The sequence below is a fragment of the Pelobates fuscus genome, chromosome 2, assembly GCF_036172605.1.
Source record: "Pelobates fuscus isolate aPelFus1 chromosome 2, aPelFus1.pri, whole genome shotgun sequence".
Classification (NCBI taxonomy): Eukaryota; Metazoa; Chordata; class Amphibia; order Anura; family Pelobatidae; genus Pelobates; species Pelobates fuscus.
The window spans coordinates 88,050,692-88,072,479 of record NC_086318.1 but is presented as its reverse complement, the minus strand read 5'-3'; the positions used below and the strand labels follow the sequence as shown (position 1 = coordinate 88,072,479).

At 42.8% G+C, this 21,788-nt stretch overlaps 1 protein-coding gene across 4 annotated transcripts in view; it reads left to right on the top strand.

The window, feature by feature from the left end:
* The window catches only part of LOC134585550 (diacylglycerol O-acyltransferase 2-like), a 40,960-nt gene that overhangs the window by 5,699 nt on the left and 13,473 nt on the right, over positions 1-21,788 (top strand). For 2 of the 4 annotated variants that reach the window (XM_063440983.1, XM_063440985.1), the window contains exons 2-4: positions 6,269-6,439; positions 14,939-15,029; positions 21,265-21,372. In XM_063440983.1, the coding sequence (XP_063297053.1) occupies positions 6,380-6,439; positions 14,939-15,029; positions 21,265-21,372 (259 nt within the window). In that variant the 5' untranslated portion in view covers positions 6,269-6,379. Of the gene's footprint in view, positions 1-4,939; positions 5,167-5,710; positions 5,761-6,268; positions 6,440-14,938; positions 15,030-21,264; positions 21,373-21,788 lie in introns of those variants that run through there. The other 2 variants (XM_063440984.1, XM_063440986.1) reach the window with 2 other exon arrangements.

The following is a 21,788-nucleotide window of genomic DNA, read 5'->3' as shown; positions in this document are numbered from 1 at the left end:
GTGTATGCATGTGGGGGCAGTGTGTGTATGGGGGCAGTGTGTGTATGGGGGCAATGTGTGTGTATGGAGGCAGTGTGTGTATGGGGGCAATGTGTGTGTATGGGGCAGTGTATGTATGTGGGGGGCAGTGTGTGGGTATGGGGCAGTGTATGTATGTGGGAGCAGTGTGTGTATGGGGGCAGTGTATGTATGTGGGGGGGGGTATGTGTGTGATAAGGATGGGGGGCTTTTTTTATTGTTTTTTTTAATTTGATAAAAAAAAAATTAATTTATTTGAAATATACCTAATGTCCCCCCTCCCTTCTTACCTTTGTTTAGGAAGGAGGGGGGACATTTCTCGATCCCTGGTGGTCCGGTGGGGAATCCCTGGTGGTCCATGTGGTGAGAGTGAACTCTAGCCCCGGTCTCCAGGGCTAGAGTTCACTCTCACGAGATCCGGAGCGTTGCTGCAGACTGAGCTCCCCCGGGTCCTCTCTCTCTCTCCCTCCCCTGCCGGCGGCCAGCAAACAGAGCCTGCAGACCGGAGAGGGAGATCTCTGATCTCCCCTCCGGTCCATGAAGGCACATTGCAGGGCTGGCGCTTGGACAGCGCCAGCCCTGCATTAGCCGGCAGGGGAGAGGGAGAACCTCGGATTCTCGGGGGGGTAATTGCCCCGTTGCCCCCCCCTGGATCCGCCAGTGACTTGGAGAGGATCTGCAAAGAGGAGTGGGACAAAAATCCCTCCTGAGATGTGTGCAAACCAGGTGGCCAACTACAAGAAACGTCTGACCTCTGTGATTGCCAACAAGGGCTTTTCCACCAAGTCGAAGGGGCCAAATACTTTTTTCACTCATTGACATGCAAATCAATTTATAACTTTTTTGACATGCGTTATTCTGGATTTTCTTTTTTGTTATTCTGTCTCTCACTGTTAAAATACACCTACCATTAAAATTATAGAGTGATCATTTCTTTGTCAGTGGGCAAACGTTCAAAATCAGCAGGGGGTCAAATACTTTTTTCCCTCACTGTATGTATGTGTATATATATATATTAGCCATTCACATGCAACTTGCTGCACACACAAAGCGACCTAATGCATAGACCTATGCTAGCACACAGATACAAGTTAGCACACAAACATAGAAACTCTAATCATGAGACTCACAAATGTAGATGCACATGCTGGTGTGACTGTGTCATCATTAATTTCGGACAGATATGTTTGAGGATCTTTGATCTCCCCACTGGCACGTGAAGACACACAGCAAGGTTGGTGCTTAGAAAGCGCTGTTCTGCATGGGCCACCAGGAGAGATTAAAGGATATCCCCTGTCGGTCACGGCCCATGACCATCACATCCCACAGTTTAAGCATACATTTGTAATATTTTAGATGTCATTTTCAGTTACATATTGCATTTCCACTATGAATTTCTTCAAAGGATAGCTGTCACTACTCTGGAAGTTACATCATTGAAAATCACCTATAAACATGGCCAGATTTACATAATAAGTGGCTGTAGGCACAAAATTCTAAATGACCCCCTATCCTTACCCTTCCAAACAAAAACAAAAAAACTGTGTGTGTGTGTAAATGTATTTTTGCATGTCCGTGTGTATGTATGTCTTTATAGGTGTTTGTGCAGCAGTTTGTGTTTGTAACATTGTGGGTAGCAGCGTGTGACGTGTTCAAGTAACCTACTTTTTTCAATACATGAAATACATCCTATTCTTACCTCTTATGGTTATTTTATATATTTTATATATATATGTGTGTGGGGGAGGGTGCTGTGTGTGTGTAAGAGGGGTGCTGTGTGTGAGGGTGTTTTTATCTTCTAGGTTTCTAATTTTCTTTGTCTGTTAACTCACTGAGGGTTATTTTATATATTATATATATATATATATGTGTATATATATATGTGTGTGGGAGGGTGCTCTGTGTGTTTGTGTGTGTCTAAGGGAGCTGTGTGTGTCGGGGTGCTGTGTGTGTCTGGGTGCTGTGTGTGTGAGAGGGCTGTTAGTGTGAGTGTGAATTTATTTTTTATTTAAATATATTTTTTATTAATAATTTTAAAAAAGTTATGTCCCCAACTCCCTTCTTACCTTTAGCCTGGGAGAGGGGGGAGCCGGGTTTCCATGGAGTGGGGAGCCATGCTGCCATCCCTGGTGGTCCTAGTGGTGAGAGTGAACTCTAGTCTGCAGGCTAGAGTTCACTCTTGCGAGATCTGAGCTTTGGCACGGTAACCGCGGCAACTCTCAGACCTCGCGAGAGGACCCGGCGGAGCTGCTAGCTACAGCTCCCCGGGTCCTCTCCTGCCTCCCTCAGTCCCCAGCCGGCGGCTGCATGTCAGTGCCTCTGGGGGACTGAGTGCCCATGTCACTAGGGGACACTGAGACACTTGGGACACTGGGAGACATGGGGACACTGAGACACAAGGGACACTGGGAGACATGGGCACACAGACACTAGGGGCACTGGCCTGATGGCCAGTCCTGGCCTGACTGGGAGACTCGGGGACACTGAAACTATGTGTCACAGGGTCCCTATGTATCAGTGTCTAAGTGCTCCATGTCTCCCAGTGTCCCCATGTATTTGTGTCTCCATGTTGCCTAGTGTCTGTGTCCCCATGTCACTAGGGGACACTGAGACACTTGGGACACTGGGAGACATGTTACACTGGGAGACATGGGAACACTGAGACACTAGGGACACTGAGACACTGGGAGACATGGGGACACAGACACCAGGGATACTGGCTGGGAGACATTGTGTCCCCAGTGTCCCCATGTCTCCCAGTGTCCCCATGTCACTAGGGGACACTGAGACACTTGGGGACACTGGGAGACATGGGCACACTAAAACACTAGCGACACTGGGAAACATGGGCACACAGACACTAGGGACACAGGCAGACATGGGAACACTGAGACACTAGGGACAATGGGAGACATGGGGACACTGAGACACCAGAGACACTGGCTGGGACACATGGACAGTGTGAGGGGGCAGGGCTATACACAGCTTACTGTGTTCAGTTTGTGTGGGTGGGGCCATGCACAGATGACTGTGTTCAGTCTGAGGGGGCGTGGCCATGCATAGATCACCGTATTTAGTCAGAGGGGGCGGGGCTATGCATAGATCACTGAATTTAGTCTGAGGGGGTGGGGCCATGCACAGATCACTGTATTTAGTCTGAGGGGGTGAGGCCATGTTCAGATTGCTGTGCTCAGTCTGAGGGGGCAGAGCCTTGCACAGATCACTGGGTTTGATCTGAGGGGGCGGGGCCATGCACAGTTTAGGCCCCTAAGACTGTATACAGTGATCTCAGAGTATTGCAGCCAGCAGACACAGGACAGGAGGTACGATTGCGACTTAAAGGACCACTCTAGTGCCAGGAAAACAAACTCGTTTTCCTGGCTCTATAGGGTCTTTGGGTCCCCCCCACCCTCAGGGTCCCACTCCCGCCGGGCCGACCTTTCTCCAGCGCCGGGGACTCTCCTTCCACTTCTGATGTCATCTGATGAATGCGCATGCGCGGCAAGAGCCGCGCGCGCATTCAGTCAGTCCATAGGAAAGCATTTTCAATGCTTTCCTATGGACACTGGCGTCTTCTCACTGTGAAAATCCGTATATTTGTATGTATATGTATGTCTGTTTATGTATGTATGTATGTCAGTATGTGTGTGTGTATTTATGTCCTAATGCGTGTGTTTGCAGTGTGCATAGGAATTTGTTCATATTTTTAATAGTATGGCCCCCAACAGTGTCTGAGGGACCGTGAACTGGCCCCCTGTTTAAAAAGTTTGAGGACCCCTGGTTTAAACCATAGTTCTGAATATTTTCCAAATTATCTGAGATCGTAATGATCGTCTGGATATCCGTTGCGTCCCATCCTGTGACGTGTTCCTGTTCCGACTTGATAGTCCGTTGCGTCATTTCCGGTGACGTATTTTTCACCTCCGACGGGTGCCGGCATCGTCCAACAAAGTTTTCCCCAAAAATATATTAAAAAAAAAAAAAAAAATCTTGGGAAAATGTTTTAATACATTTTTTTTTTTTTTTTAAAGAATTTTTTGAAATTTGAATTCTAAGATTTGGAGTCTGGACTTTAAGTATTTCACCTTATCTTTTAATGTATTTTTGCACATGCTTGCTTTATCTGGTGGTTTTGATTTGTCCTTTGGGGTTTTTATGGTTAACATTCTCCCCCATTTATTTTGTTGTTATATACTCTCTTCTTATAATCCTTACCCTTTTTAGTCTTTTTATAAGTATTTATAATATTTTTAATCATTGTTTTTGTGTCCTTTTATCTTTATGCATACGTTGGGACTTTATACCATTTTATAAATGGCGCCCGCGAAATGGCGCCCGCTTCTATGCATTTTGTTTTATCACTACTAAAATCTGAACCTACATACTAGTTTCCCCAAATAATGCTGCAGTTTAATGAACAAATGTTAATTTGGACCAGCAGGGCTATTTAATAAAATGAGATTTCAAAGTGAATTCAAGGTGATTTTTGAAAGGCCAGAGTAGTTGGAATGAAAACATGCTGATCTAGAGAATTTTTCTAGTTTGAATATTTTGACCTTAAATGTGAAACTCACCTTGAATTCACTTTCAATTCTCCCTTTAGTGAATAACCCTGTATATGTCTCTTTAACCCTAAATCTATCTGGATTTGTAGGTCTAATCCAATTAGTAACTCTAGCCCTAATTCTAATAAGAGACCTGATATTTATTCTAATTTAACACTCATTCTAAATGCAATACTAACTGCAGCCATAATACTAAACTTAATTCTAACCTCAATAATAAATCATGAAATTAAGGTTTAGTGATTGCTGTGAGAGCCAGTAATGGTGATTAAATATCTTAGCATGTTTGTGTTTTGTTCCTAGAATGTTCACAATGTGTGGGGCAATCAGTGGATGTTTTTTGGAATCTCTTACAGTGAGGCATCCGTCAATAGCCTGGCACATGCCAAATCCAATTTCTACAGAATACAGAGGATACCTGGAGCCTTCCTTACTCCAGAGCAGCTTTAGAAGCCAGGACACCCTTTCTGCTCCTCCCTCCCAACCTGCAATATTTCATTGTGATTGGCTTTGGCACTTCCCGGTTTAGACAAACTTATTACAGACGCTGCACAGCCTGGGAGCTTGCAACAAACACAGGAATGTACTGTGTATTTTATTTAATGTATTTGCATACAGTGTATTAATAATTTGATTATGATGTAGATATGTGTTTGTTTAGCATTAGCTAAGAATCTATTTCTATGTGTTATAAAATCTCTCTCAAACAGGACTGTTTTTCCCACAGCTATCTCACATTCAATAGATTCTTGATAGATTATGTAGCATACATATTTATTTCTTATCTTCTTAATATGCAGTGGTGGCTAACCCGAGGCACTGCAGCTGTTGTGTGCGGTTTTGCAAATGCTAAATTAATTGAATTTCTGTAGTAGGGATACAACTGAATTGGATTTGCGTTTTGATAGATTACAGCTGTCAATATCCTTAAAAGACAATTAAATGCACCCAGACATCTTCATCTCAGTGAAATGGTTTAGGTGCAGTGGCCCTGTAGTTTTAAGCCTGTAATTTAAATATTGTAAGGTTAAACACACTCACTTCATGAAAACCAGAATGAAATTTAGTCATGTGACTAAATGCAGCTCATAGGAAAGTATTTGATTGGACGCACATGCAGCTGGCAGTGCACATGCAACTTGTCTCCAATGCTCCTATATGAAGAGCATTGAATTGGGTATTCATTTTTTTTTTTTTTTAAATATATATATTTTTAATTAATCTATAATACAGTCGGAGGATCTAAATCTAATTACGGACTAGGGCACTAAAGCTTTAGGAAAACAGATTTGTATTCCTAGCGCCTTAATTTCCTGTAACCAACCAGCTAGTGGCCAAATATCTAATTCTCATATTTATGATAAAAAAACTAAACTAAATTTGAAAAATATTCTAAATTTCAGTTAAGCAACTCTGGCCTTAAATTAGAATTCTTACCTTAGTACATAACCTTGTATGTGCTTACAACTATACTCAACCAGAAAATATACAATATTTGCCCAGATTATAGGCTGTGGGCCATTATAATCGCATAGCTACACTTAAGGAGACCTCTGGGCACCATGGTATAATCACGCCATATGTCTATCATCACTGGAATATATTTTCCAGCTTGCATTTTAATGGCTGAATCAACAGGCACGTCACACAAAGAAAATCATAGAAGAATATTTTTTTCTTTTTAGGTTGTTACATGTGTACACATGTTTCTGAACACCATGCAAGATAGTATTTACGTTTGTTGAAATGTGGACTGAGATCCCAAATTTGCATTACTGGGAATCTGATGGTAATCTATGTTCAGTCTGATGTGCAAGCTATCATCACCACGCTATAACATGGAGACCCTGCCATCGGTAAGAAAAAAAAAACAATTCCATTTTATATATATTTACAGATTTTGTGTTATATCTATTTACTATGATGCCATAGGTAAATGAATGTGTTGTGTTTTTATATCCGCTGATTTGGCCTGAATTTTGCCTTTCAGATCTAATTCAGTAAAATTCTATGTTTAGTGAATAATCCCTTAAAGTGTGGATTGTTGGGAATTCAAAGCTAATTCAGACACGGTTAATCACTAATATTCACTTTAAATATATCACTAAACTGAATATTGCAAAATTTAAATCTAAATCACAAAATTTAGTCTACAATAGCTGATCTAGAATAATCGTCCGATTCAGCCATAGCCACATTCTGGCTGATTTAGCCTAAAGTTTGCTATTAATTCAAAGTTTAGTAAATACAGTAAATATCAAATGTTAGACTAAAACAGTCAAACTCAAAATATGGCTGACTTTGGCTAAATTGACCTAAAATTCACTTTAAATTTCCAACAATTTTAAGCTTTAATTTATCAATGTGTCAACATGTTTATTTACTAAGGAGTGAAATAATGCAATGGAATTGCAACATTCAGTAAAAATAGCTTGCTAAATGTGTAAATGTAACTCAGTTTAGTGAATATATCTTGGTATTCTGAACCAATTGTGTCCACACTTTATAAGTGACCCATTTGGTGTTAAAAGCATTGAAAAATAAACTGTTATCTAGAATTATGAAATGTGTTCTTAAATGAGATTGCCATTAAGATATTTATATGACCAGCACTGAAAGTGTTCAGAATTTAATCTGCACAAAGCATTGATTATCATTTGGAAACTGAAGTGTGTGTGTGTGGTTAATTTCTTTACTGTTTCAGTGCTAAACCACACACTAAAATCCAATTAAAAATAAATAAATGATAGCAGATGTTATGAGTATGGGGCTTATGTATAAAAAGTTTTGTTCTCACTTTTTAGGCTTGTTTACTTGCGTCTGTTTATTCCCTTATATGTACTAAAATATTTAATTTCGTTTTGTTTTTGTTTGTTTTTTTTTTCTCCACAAATTTGTAATCAATTTAAAAACAAGGTTGAAAAGTATGCCTTTTTCTGACAATATCTTCACCACTGTAAGCGTTTTTCTCTGACAACTTTTATTGTCTTCCTATTGTTTAAAAAAAATATTCAAATTGCAATGCTTCTTGTTTCTTAAAATGATGTATTGTCTTATTTTGTGCGTGAAATCAATGATAAAATCATCAGGAAGATAAAGGAGCAAAAAAAAAATAATCCAAAAGTTAAATAAAAACTCGCAAACACAGTGGAGTAACAATGTTATATCTAGTAAAATGGTGTTTCTGCACAAAACTGTTAAAGCACATGTGACAATTTAAATTTTTTTTTTTTATTTATTTTTACATGAGACCCATTGTCTCTTTATTAAAGGATAAATATGTTAAATTAAATTGCATGCCTGCCACCAGCAATCAGTATATAAAGAATACAATGTGATAATGTAAGAATGGGGTCAGGTAAGTTGCCTTAGTCATCCTTGGACACAAACATCTTTTGTTAGAAAGGGATGAACGCTATGTATATTCTTGAATGCAACAGTAAAGGAACAATTGTTTTGGAAATGCAAAACTGTATTCCTAACTGTATAGTGTCCCTGTGCAGTTAACTATGAGATAAAGTGGTCTGGGTAGCAATAGTTTTAACTTTAATTTACAGGGGGTTACTCCCTTCTAAGTAGTATGAGTGTATATAGGATTTGCCACGCTTCAGCTTCAGGACCTGCATAGACACAGGGAAGTGGTAAATTCAGGTTCACTGGGTTTGAGAAGGAAGGTGTTCAGGATCTTTAACTCCTTAAAGGGAACTATAGTCACCAGAACCGCTACAGCTTAATGTAGTAGTTCTGGTGTCTATAGCCTGTCCCTGCAGACTTTTCAGAGTAAAGGCAGTGCATGCATTGATGCCTAGTAACGCCTCTAGTGGCAGTCATAAAGCAGTCACTCTGCATGAAGACGCTGAACGCACCCCACTGAGATGCATTCGTTCACTGCTCTTGTATGAAGGGATCCTGATTGGCTCAGCGTGTTTTGCTGCGCATGCACATAACCTCCCAATGCTTCCAATAGGAAAGCATTGGATTGGCTGAGGTAGTCAAGACTGATCTCTGCCATGGAGGTGGGGCCAGCCGTGGCGATGGAGATTTTGGGGAGATTTCACTGCATTCTGAGGGAAGGATGGGGAAGACACCTAAACAGCCACTCCAGTACTAGAGTGTTAGGAATGCATGTTAGTATACCTAAGGCTATAGTGTTCCTTTTAAAGGAACACTCTGGCCAACATTACAACTTGATTTAAATTAAATTGTTATGGTACTAGGAGATCCCCGGTGCTTCCCTACCTTTCTCAAGCTGTTTTTATGTGAACAGGGGACAGAGATAAACAGTGCTACAGAGTAGACAAGAAAGTGCCTTGGACCTCCTAGCACCATAACAACTTAATTTTAATTAAATAGGCATGCAGAGGCATCTCTGCTGGCATGTAAGGCAGCAGAGTACTCAGGGCTGGTGCTACTGTACTGTGGCCCTGGTGGCCACTCTAGGGTTCACTGGCAGGGGGTTGCAGCGTGTAAGCCTTGAGCTGAAGTGGTCTGGGTGACTATAGTGTCCCTTTAATTGCAGTGTTGGCACTTTAAGATACATTGGTTTTGAGGTTAGGCCCTTGGGCTCAAAGGTTCACAATTACTGACTTTGTATTTAGATTTAAATACAGGAATTAACTGTCTCTGTACCTTGTTGCATTATGCGTGAAGTGTTATATTTGTATATATTATATCTATGTTGATAATATTGTACGGAGATGTTTAGACTTTGTAGCTCAACTAGGATTGCCAGATCCATGTTGTGTTCTTATCATAATGTTAACTACTTGATTTTAAAACGCATGGCCTTGTGGTATAGAGCATTCATGTGTTAAAGGAAGTAAACCAATTCGTTAATCAAAAAAGGAGCCCCAAGGTCTTTTAGTCACAGGAACACTATAACACAAAATGTGTTCCTGACACGCTAGTGTTTCACTAATTCGGGTCTGTGGCCACCCCTAGATCACAGTAAAAAGGTGTTTTTACTCCTCTTTTTTCCGCATCGTGCCGGTCTCTCCACGACTGGCCACGCCCTTTAAGGCTGAGAAGGCAGAAAGCATTGGGAGGCTTTGGCTCATATGTGTCAAGACGTCACTTTGAGCCAACAAGCAGCTCCTCATGAAGCAATAAATCTCTATGGGGAACATTCAGTTTCTCCATGCAGAACGTGGAGATGGCGAATGCCTGTGCAGCACTGGCTTAGGAAGCACTTCTAGTGCCCGTCTGAATGACGGGGTGTTACCAGGGCCGGCCTTAGGTGATCAGACACCCTGTGCGAGCCCAACATATGGCGCCCCCCCTTCAGCAAAACCCCTGCCCCTTCTACAATAGCCCTGTTCCGCCTACTGCAAAACCCTTCCACAAAACCCCCGCCTCCCTTTCTACAAAAACCCTGCCCTCCTTTTTACAAAACACCTGCCCCGTCTACAAAACCCCTGCTCTCCCTTTAATACAACCCCTGCCCACCCTTCTACAAAGTTTTTTTCTCCCCCTTTAACAAAACACATGCTATCATTATATATATCAACTATACAGCAATGTACACATAATATCACTAAAAACCTTCCCCCTCCACCAAAACCACTGCCACCCTCTACAAAAGCCCTGTACTCGTTCTACATAAACCTCTGCTCCCCTTCTACTAAACCCCTGCTCCCCATCTACTAAACCCCTGCTCCCCATCTACTAAACCCCTGCTCCCCATCTACTAAACCCCTGCCCCATCTACTAAACCCCTGCCCCATCTACTAAACCCCTGCCCCCTTATACTAAACCCCTGCCCCCTTATACTAAACCCCTGCCCCCTTATACTAAACCCCTGCCCCCTTATACTAAACCCCTGCCCCTTATACTAAACCCTGCCCCCTTATACTAAACCCTGCCCCTTATACTAAACCCCTGCCCCCTTATACTAAGCCCCTGCTCCCCTTATACTAAGCCCCTGCTCCCCTTATACTAAGCCCCTGCTCCCCTTATACTAAGCCCCTGCTCCCCTTATACTAAGCCCCTGCTCCCCTTATACTAAGCCCCTGCTCCCCTTATACTAAGCCCCTGCTCCCCTTATACTAAGCCCCTGCTCCCCTTATACTAAGCCCCTGCTCCCCTTATACTAAGCCCCTGCTCCCCTTATACTAAGCCCCTGCTCCCCTTATACTAAGCCCCTGCTCCCCTTATACTAAGCCCCTGCTCCCCTTATACTAAGCCCCTGCTCCCCTTATACTAAGCCCCTGCTCCCCTTATACTAAGCCCCTGCTCCCCTTATACTAAGCCCCTGCTCCCCTTATACTAAGCCCCTGCTCCCCTTATACTAAGCCCCTGCTCCCCTTATACTAAGCCCCTGCTCCCCTTATACTAAGCCCCTGCTCCCCCTATACTAAGCCCCTGCTCCCCTTATGCTAAGCCCCTGCTCCCCTTATGCTAAGCCCCTGCTCCCCTTATACTAAGCTCCTGCCCCCTCTACAAAACCCCTGCTCCCTCTACAAAACCCCTGCTCCCTCTACAAAACCCCTGCTCCCTCTACAAAACCCCTGCTCCCTCTACAAAACCCCTGCTCCCTCTACAAAACCCCTGCTCCCTCTACAACAAAATCCTTTCCCCTGCCACTTCACCAGAAATGCCTGCCCCCTCTTCTACAACACCCCTTCCCTACACCAAAACCCCTAACCCCTTCTATAAAACCTCTGCTCCTCCCTAAACCAAAACCCCTCCCCTTCTACAAAACCCCTTCCCCAAAATCCCAGCCAGAAAACCTCTGCTCCCGTTCTGCAAACCCCCCACACACAAAAACAACAATCTATTTAATAAAAGAAAAACAATAGTTACAACAAGAATAAGTAGACTCACATAAAATTTTGCTGCTCCCTGGACCCTCCTGACAGTGTCCCAGTCTGCCGACCTTGATACCAGCACTGACCTCCTCCCTCACACTCACTGTGCGGATCCTTCCGCGAATGACTGTGGAGGCGGAGCATTCTCTTCCTCCGTGCTCCTGACCTCCTCTCTCTCCCGGCCGCTGATCTCTTCATAATTTGCAAGTCAAGTGCACAGCACAATGCACTTGACTTGCTCTGCACATGACTTGGGCCGGCCTGTGAGTGACTGAGTGCGAGCTGTCTTGGCCGCCCGGCGCCCCTGTTGCCATGGCGCCCTGTGCGGCCGCACAGCTCACACACCCCTAAGACCGGCCCTGGGTGTTACTAGGCAGCAATGTAAACACTGCCTTTTCATTGAAGAGCCTACAGGGGCAGACTATATACACCAGAACCACTAAATTAAGATGTAGTTGTTCTGGTGAATATAGTTGTAACGGCACCCCGGGCATAAAAGGGATAAACCACCGTTTAGTAGATCTTCCCCTTCCAGAGACACAGGCACAGCTACTGCAGAACACTAAACTCCCGAGCTGGATACAAGGGAAAGCTCCAAACTCCCGAACTGCATACAAAGTAGCACTCCAAACTCCCGAACTGGAACCTCACGAATAGCTGCTAGCAGACGAACAGGAAAAGCACCTAAGCGGCTTACACTCCTGGCAATCAGTCTCTAACAGCATACAATAAATCCCCCCCCAAAGACGAGAAAGAGCTCCGTGTTGAGGGTCAAGCAGTGGTCTGGTTTATTCAGAGCTACCTGCCCAGTATTTATGCAGATCTCCCACCTGGTGGACACTTCCCTAGGGGACCAAATGGGAGACTGTGACAAGGGACAGACATGCACCAATGACAGACACACAGAAGTAAAACATCCCCACAATGCATCCTTATTCCCTCCCCTCTATCCTGGAGATAATTGGGAAGTAATCCAATTATCTCCCAGGACAGAGGCAAAACTCCATTACACACGTGGTTATAATAAAACACTAAAATACATAATGTTACCTTTATCACATAAAATATATACATGTAACCCATTCCCAGATAGCTGGGATCTGAGAGCACAACTGTACCGAATAGCTCTCAGATCCTATACACACAGTTCAATTGCCATGGAGCCAAAGTCTTTAATTACACGACTAGGCTCCATGGCTGTGCTATCTGGGTTAAAGCATTCACATAAAACAAAGTCCCGAATGATCAGGTGTTCGGTTAAATAGCCACGAATAGAAGCAGGGAAGGCTGGAGGCTCAGCGGTGCCTGCACGTAAAAGTGACCGCTTTTGGTGCACTAATTCCGGGCTGAGCACCGCTGGCCGTCCGGGGAGGTCCATAACACCGCCACCTAGCGGCCGGGAAGTGTAACCGCGGCCACCCAGTAATAGTCAATTAAGCTGCGGTTAACCGCAGCTACTGGGTGGTCAATTGACTGCACACGCCAGCTTCTGGGCGGCCAATTAACAGCGCCTGCCGGCTCCCCACGGCTCTGGGGAGGCTAATAGAAGGCGGTTTGTGCGATAGACTAAATCTCCCGAACGGCTGTGCAGAAAGGCATGAATAAACCTTTCTGCACAGTAAAATTAACTGTTTAACTGCCGGTCCATAATCCAAAGGCAGCAGGCAGGCAACCAGACTCAAAACAAGCAAGTAAATTAGGTGGACAGCGCTAAGAATTATTATAATAAAATCATACATACACAGGTAGCAGCAGATTTCGCAATTGTGTGTCTTACTCTTAAAAAAAGGGAAATAAAAGTACAATGATAGTGCAGTATGTTATGAATAATATGGTTATAAAGATATATTCCAAAGGGGCACTCACGTTTTCCAGAGCTTATAAAGCTCTATTTTAGGAGCCTGGACAGAACAATCCCCGTCTAAGGATTTCTTTTTGCTGGTATCAGATTCCCAAGGTAGTGCGATTCATCATATGAAAAAAATAAGGATGTATACCAATGGTACAGTACGTATGTAAAAGTAGGATAAGTAAATAATATTTGGCCTACTTACATTTGCTAGAGCAATGACCTGCTCTAGTGTATGGAGCTTTAGGTGGAACAATCCCCACCTAGGGATATATGTAGATCAGGAACAGCAGAGTGATGGTGAGAGTATAAGGAGCTCAAGAATGACTGGGTATTAAAACAGAATCTTTATTAATAAACAGAATAAATAAAACTATTTAAAAGTGAACTATATAGTAAAAAGAAGTATAAATAAAACCAGTCCTTTGTAGGCAATCCTTAATCTCCACTTGACATGTTTCGCTTACAGCTTTCTCAAAAGTGAAACAACCAGGCAACCAGACTCCTCCAATGCAATGTGGTGAGATTGGTCTCGTCACAATAGTGTCCCTTTAACCCCTTAAGGACACATGACATGTGTGACATGTCATGATTCCCTTTTATTCCAGAAGTTTGGTCCTTAAGGGGTTAAAGAAGCTGTGTTACTTGTGGGTTATCTTGACTGTGGGAGAGAAGCTTTTGGGGGACCTTGTGTGATGTGTTTTTGGTTGAGTTGTAACATCAACAAAATCCCAACACAATATCTATTAATTTTTCATAGAGATCATGCTTTCATAAACCAAGTAAAGTAACAGTAAAGTTTTAACATTTTTCACTTCTAGTATGATTGCTTTATACTACTGCGCAGCACTTTTCATGCATAGCCCATCAGCTTGTACAAGTGATTTGTTGCCAATCGACCTAGTGAGTGACAGCCCTAGGGCTAACTAACTATTCCTCATTTTGAACATTAAGGAGCATTCGTCTCAATAGTATCATTATATAAAATCATGGCAGCATTTGCGGTATTACAGTAAATCTGTCTGAGGACGGGCTAGAACTAATTACTTCCCTGCTTGTGGGCATTGTCCTTGTTGCACTGTCATCTGATGCAATCCTAAATTATCCGTATAGCAAGCTTTATGCCATCTGTCACTGCCCTCTCTCTATCCTGGCAGAATTGCCTGGGTTAATCCCCTCTTACCTAGACACTGATTTTAATTTTTCTTTAGTTTCTACAGATTCTCTCAGATTCTGTTTTTCTGGCAATCTGGAAAATGCAATGCAGAAACCGTTCATCAAGGCCACACATACTTTTCTAAATACATCTAGTTAGTCGTTCTCCCATTTCTTGTCTGTTGGGTTGTTCATAATAATGCTCTCAATCCAAACGCTACAAAATATCTGCCATTTCTGGCTTTATACGCATTCCATTTTATATTTGATAGATTTATACAGCTCAACTCTTACATAAGATGCTTTAATCAGTTGGAACTTGTCTGCGATATATGAAATCCTGTATGTTTCTCTCAATCTGTCTTCCTGCTTTTACCATTATGTTCCGTCACAATAAAGAATTTAATAAAAACTGTGCAGTAAATGTTTTAATAAAGTTTTTAATTGTGGAAAAAATACAAGACACAAACTTAAAAGTGGAAAAGAAGACATATTAAGTGGTTAGAAATGGCTTACCCTCTTTATTAATCTCTCTCAATATGCAGACAAAAGTGACGGAAAGCGACAGCAATATGTACACAGAGCTCCTACAAACTGTCAGTGTATTGCAGTGGATCCTATGCTTCTTATTGCTCGGTAAGAGTGTTCATTTTCACAGGATCAGTTGTGTTTCTCCAGTGACACTTGGAACTTAGTTTACGAGAAAAACTGGACTCTGATTTGGACCTCTTAAAAATGAGATTTTGGAGGAGGAATACGAAGCCCTTGCAAAATTTCTATCTTCCAAATGGCTACTCGCCAGCTTATTATACATGTTTGAGGTTCTTCTTCATTGTCTTCTATATGGCTTGCCTCGTAAGCTATTTCTCCTGAGAGATATCTTTGTGATGACGCAAGTGACATCCTGTCATCACAATATTAACTTTGAATTGTAGATCTGTATGTATGAGCAAAGCAGATTTGAGATTCTCAGTATTTTTATACATTTTAACAGTTCCATTGATTTCATCTGTCATTGTCATCAGACAAGCTTTTTCAACAAATTCATCCAGGTACAGAAGCCTACACTGACATAATATCACCTTCTACGTAAAGTTATCCACAATGTGTAGAGGGGTACTAACCCTGTTATACAATAACCCAGAGGGTCATATTCTGCTTTATCTCTTTCTTTATTCCTCTGCAGCAAAGAAAGGATATTGTAGATATTCAAAGACAAACAAAACTGCATGTACCCTAAAGGGTTAACCACGTATAGCATGTTATCCAATAAGAATGTTCCTAGCACAATAATGCCCCATGTGACCTTAAGCCACTCCTCTTTCTTTGCTGCTGCCTCCTCAGCTTAGTACCATTTTTGTCATATCTCGGTCTTAATTTGGGCAATTTGAATTACTGTATTTGTCTAGTGTATTACTGCCTTCCTTCCACAATTTTTTATTATTTTCTTTGCCCATTTTATTTTTATAGGAGCATTATATTGTTGGAACCTTATATTGTTGCTCCTTTTGTTTATCCCTCCCTGCAACCTCCTCTCACTCCCACCCCACCCTTAGTCATTTGGTCAGTTTATTTTCCGACCATTCCTGTTGCTCCTTCCTTCTACCGGGTACCGTTGTGGTTTCGGCCGCGACCAGCGCGACTCACGCAAGCATACATCGCAAGTGCGCATTGTGGTAGCCATCTTGGGGTTGGCGATTTTGCCGCGCTTTTTATTGCGGAACTAAGCCGTTTGGACGGCTGGGTTGCTGTGCAGCTTACCGATGGTCCCCAGGAGTTCATTCCTGAGGGAACACTCTGTGAGCTTGCTTGGTTTTTACACTGTGCCTTAATTTTATTGTATAAATCTGTGCCTGGTACACTTACCCTTTCCACTGCACTCCTCAGTTTCTGTTACTGTGTAGATTCTTCCTGTTCTGTGACCCTTATAGTGCCTGGCCCTCCTATAGGCTAGTTTTTTTTTCTGTCACACTTGTGGGAAGGAATTACTGTGCCATGCAGTCAGGTAAACAGGTGGAAGCTTCCGCTACCAGCTCTTCCACCAGTGCCACCAAAACCCTTGCACCCCTAACAGTGTCTAGGCCACCCACATTAGATGAAGCATCTGAGGAGTTCCATTCGCTCCTAGACGCTACTTGGCCAAGTCTGTGACGCAAGCCATCTTTACCGCTATGGTCATGTCAGATAATCTGTCCCACTCGATTACTCATACACTGATGACCACGTAGCGACCATCTACTCTCACTTCTAACCCCCCAGAGAGTAAACCGGTGGCCCCCAGTGGGCGTAAATCCGCCAAAAAATCTCGCCATTTGGACGAGGATGCCTTCAAAAACTTACAGATGGACAGGGTATGTCCGGTCACAGAGGATGTGGTTGCCCCACAAATAAGAGCCCACACCAGGCAAAATCGGTGAGGAACTGGAAGAGGGCGGAAGCCCTAATCGATTCTTCCAAATCTGAATCGGAACAAAAGGAGGCACTGAGCGAGTAGGATGAGGACTCTTATGAATCCAGTGTTTATTTTACTGGGCACGGCTCCTTGCCCGTACCTGGAGAGGACACCAAAGATGCAGTAGATGGCTCCACCCTTTTTGACCATCAGGGCGAAGCGCTCTTTGACCCGGATACCTTGCAGCATCCGAGATCCTTAAGAGTGTTACCCCCTAGATCACGTGGCAAAATACATTGCCGCCCGTATTAGGAAACTGCTTGACAAGGTGGCACGGAACAATGCCCGCACCCACAATTCCTGATATGGCCGACATTAACCCTGACGTGGACTCAAAAATTGCCAATTTTCGGGGCAAATCAGGTTGGAAGGCCAAGAAAGGCCTGGATTTTGCTTTGTGGAACTGCCAGGATAAAATCCTAGATGTCCTTGGACCAACTACAAAAATATTCGACATGTTCGAAACCGCACTGGCAGATGTACACCAGCAGAATTGTTAGTCATCAAGGGGTGGATCCCCTGATCCGTATGTTTGCTGGGCAACACCGATACTGCAGTAGCCCCTGAAAGACGCAAGGCAATTCTAATAAAAATAGAGCCTAAGCTTGTAAACCTAGCTATCTCCGAGCCTGGGCCACAGGCAAAAGGCGTTCTGTTTGGAGATAACTTTGTGAAAGAGTTGGGCACATATGTAGGTACCTTTACAGCACTTGACAAGGCTCAAGCCAGCATGAAACGAGTGTTCTCACAGAGAGTTTTTGGCGGGGCTGGCAAATATCTGTGCCGTCTGCCCGGCCATTCATCCCGGGGTTCATACCGGGCTTCTTGAGGCTCCATCTACTCCGGGTTTCCAGCGTCTGAGTTCAAGTCCACCCCACCGTTCTTCCCAGTTAGGGGCAGGCCTTGGTAGTCTCGTGGACCCAGAGGTTCTTCCTATGGCTGACGGCCTTATGGTAAGTTTAATTCCATATCACCGGTCTTCAATAACAATAGTGGGGGGCAGACTGTGTCATTTTGTCGATCCCTGGTGCAGGCTCACTTCAAATGCTTGGGTCCTCCAGACTGTCCGGGGTTACTCTATAGATTTTGTGCAACACCCCATTCAAACGCAGTTCCCCAAGCGCATTTTGTTCTCCACACACGTTCAGTACCTTCTGACAAAGGAAATACAGTCCTTAGCCTTTGAGGGTGCAATCTCAGTAATTCATCCTCGCACTCCAGGTTTCCTAAGCAACCTCTTTCTGGTCCCCAAGAAAGGTGGAGCCGTTCGACTGGTCATCAACTTACGACCCCTAAATGCTTTTGTCACATACCACCATTTCAAGATGGAAGGTATACACTCTTTGGGACCTCCTGCTTTCAGGGGACTGGATGGTCAAACTCGACCTGAAGGACTCATACCTCACCGTTCCGATGGCCGAAGATTGCCAAGAATTCCTACAATTCCTGTGGGAGGAGACCATGTGGCGACTCAAATGCCTTCCGGTCGGTCTCTCTTCGGCACCTTGGTGCTTTACAAAGCTCATGAAACCAGTGGTGGCCCTTCTACACAGCAGAGGAGCTTAACTTATAATATACTTTCATATCCTCATAATGGCACAGGATCATAACCTGCTCCGCGAACACCTGTCTTGGATGAAGACTATGCTGGACAACCTAGGCTTCCTAATCAATTGGAAAAAGCCGTTTTATCGAACCCTCTTGATCAATAGAATTTCTAGGATTCACCATATATTCCATGGACGGAGCACTCCTACAACCAACATCCAAAGTCAAGTCCATCAAAAAGGAAATCCACCGGACGTAAGAACGTCCTGTTCTTATCCTGAGGCAGATGGCCAGGATTATCGGCCATCTCTCAGCATCAATCCAAACCATATTTCCCGGCCCACTACACTACAGAGCACTTCAACGTCTGAAGGCCAAGTACCTTTGCTTGAGTCACTCTTATTCAGACTCTATTCCTCTCGACTGCACAGCCAAATAAGAACTCATGGGGTGGTTACAACACATGGAGGCATGGAATGGACGAGTGATCTTCGGAACCACTCTGGACTTCGTAGTAGAATCCGATGCAAGTATGCTCGGCTGAGGCGTGTGCTGTTGGCCTACCTCCACCGGGGGGAAATGGTCCCTAGAGGAACAGGGACTACGTATTAGTTGCCCGGAAGTCAACAGTCTTAGCGGATATGGCGAAGGAATTCTGACAAACCTGCCTGGATAGCAATATTTTAGTACCGGCAGAGTACATTCCGGGGATGTCCAACGTAGTGGCGAATTGGAAATCCATACACCTACAAGATACCAGCGATTGGCAACTGAATCCTTCCTCCATCAGCCATTTACTGTCACATTTGGGCCCTTTAGATATCGACCTGTTCGCATCATGATTTAACTCCCAACTGCCAAAGTTCTTCAGCTGGAGGCCACCTCCACAACACGTGGATCCCATATCTGCACCTGTGAGTCATGTTTTGAGGTTCCTTACTTCACTTTTTGGCCATGGCCTAGCCTATCGTACAATAAAGTTATAGAGATCAGTTATCTTGGCATGTCACCAAGGCTGGAACAGACTTCAAGCAGGTAAACATCCACCGTATCCTAAATATTCCTCCTTATGGGATTTTGGCCTCGTTCTCCGACTTTTTGAAAATTGGCCAAAGAATGAGGACCTTTCGAACTAGCAACTCACTGCTAAACTGGTTATGCTGTTTTGTCTAATCTCCTGAAAACGTGTCGTGCACTGGACTTTACGGCCCGCTCATTTACGCCAGAGGGCGTTTCCTTCGATATATCGAGACCTACAAGACATCCATTAAATTTTTTTAATTTATTTTTTTATTTTTTATTCAGCCTTTCCACATAATGTTAACCTATGTCCAGTGGCCTGTCTCAATGAATATGACGCAAGGACCTCTTTAGTTTGAGATCCCAGGTATCCAGATTTGTTTCTAGTGATTCAACATCCACATCATCCGGTTTCTACACTTACCATATCTTGTTGGGTTAAATGGATCATGGTGTAGGCTGACATCGACACTTCCACATACAGAGCACATTCTGCTAGGGGAGCTATGGCATTCAAAGCTTTCTCATTGGAATGCACACTGGAAGACCTTCTCCGTGCTGCTGATTGGTCCCGTGACTCATTTCAGGAATTTTATTTTCACCCAGTTTCTCATTTTTCCACTATGGTGGTCGCATAGCTTTGAACTAGCATAATATGAGCCTCCCTGTCCTTTAATAAAATTATCAGATTTTACTAATTTCATGACATAAAGTCATAATTTTCTTAAGGACACTGAGGCGAGTATTATTCCACCCGATCCAGGTATGTTGCACCCTACCTATGGGTATATTTGCATGTAATGTGTGTACAGTCCTCATGGTAATGTTGTTCATTCACCTGGCTGACTATTACTGTTGATATTATTGATGTTTTGTCTAATTGGACATATTGTTATGGTTACTAATACACATGTGGATGTGGAATTTAATATCCAGGAACATATTTTACCACTTATTTCTCTGTCTCGGTTATTTCTCGGTGCATACTAAGTTCAAGCGGATGATTGGCAGTTTCTTCGGAGTTCCGTTGTTGTGTTTTCCCGGAGTCGCTGCTCTGCACATCTAATTGGTCATACAGTTCTTCAGTCTGTTGGGATGTTCGTCGGCACCATCAAGAAAGGGGAGGGGCTTAAGGTCACATGGGGCATTATTGTGCTAGGAACATTCTCATTGGATAACATGTTATATAGGGTTAACCCTTTAGGGTACATGCTGTTTTGTTTTTCTTTTAATATCTACAATATCCTTTCTTTGCTGCTGAGGAATAAAGAAAGAGATTAAGCATGATACTCTCCTCCGTGTCCTTAATAAAATCATGACTTTACGTCATAAAATTAGTAAAATCTGGTAATTGCCTTTTCATATAGTCATTTAAAACACACCAAGAGTGTACACACAGTCATTCAGTATACATTTAAAAAAAAAAAAAAAAGCCCAGATTTTCTCACTACTGATTTTGGAGTTGCAGATTCGAGAGTTCAGCCACAGGTTCGCTCATCCTCACTTTCGCTTTAACCCCCTTAAGGACACATGACGGAAATATTCCATCATGATTCCCTTTTATTCCAGAAGTTGTGTCCTTAAGGGGTTAATATTTCATTGGTGTTAAAAGATGACTTATGCATACGTGTAGAATATTAAAAGATAGCCTTTCCTCTACACAAACAAATGCTTGTTTAGGAATATTGTATTGTTTGTACAAATATGAATAAAAGTAAAACATTTTAATAATAATGTTCAATATTTAGCTTGTTCGGTTTTGTATAGTATTAAGATTTTTTTTATTTGTTAGGTCTCGATTGCCCAGTCCAACAGGACCGTTCATACTGATTTTTGATGTCTTCCTCTCAGGTCCAGGCTGTTTTTTCCTGATCATGTTGCTTGCGTGCAGCTCGCTATGGCCGTTGCTTGTTATGTACATGGTATGGTTTATGTATGATTGGAATACACCAGAAAGAGGTACAGAATAGTGACATCTAATGAAATTTAATGTGGAAACTTAAATGTAAAGGCATGCCTATAAAAGTATATGTAACGTGGAATAACAGAAATAAATTTGCCAATAATACCGTAATTTACTAATCTATAACCTGTTATAAAGACCCTTACTTTACCCTTACAAAATCTGCTAGGAAAGTATCATGGCTATATCATTATCTTTATTTTGCTGATTTTTATGAATATATGATTTGAAAAAAAATTTTTTGTTTCTCTAACCGTAGTCTGCTTTGGAATTTTAGCTTGAGTTTCATATGTTTTTTAATGTATCAAAGTATAATGCTCATGTTATTAAAGTATAAAGCGCAGCACTGTCCATTTTTAAACATCTAAGCTACCCTGATCTTTACACAATGGACCCTGTTTTATTGTTGAAA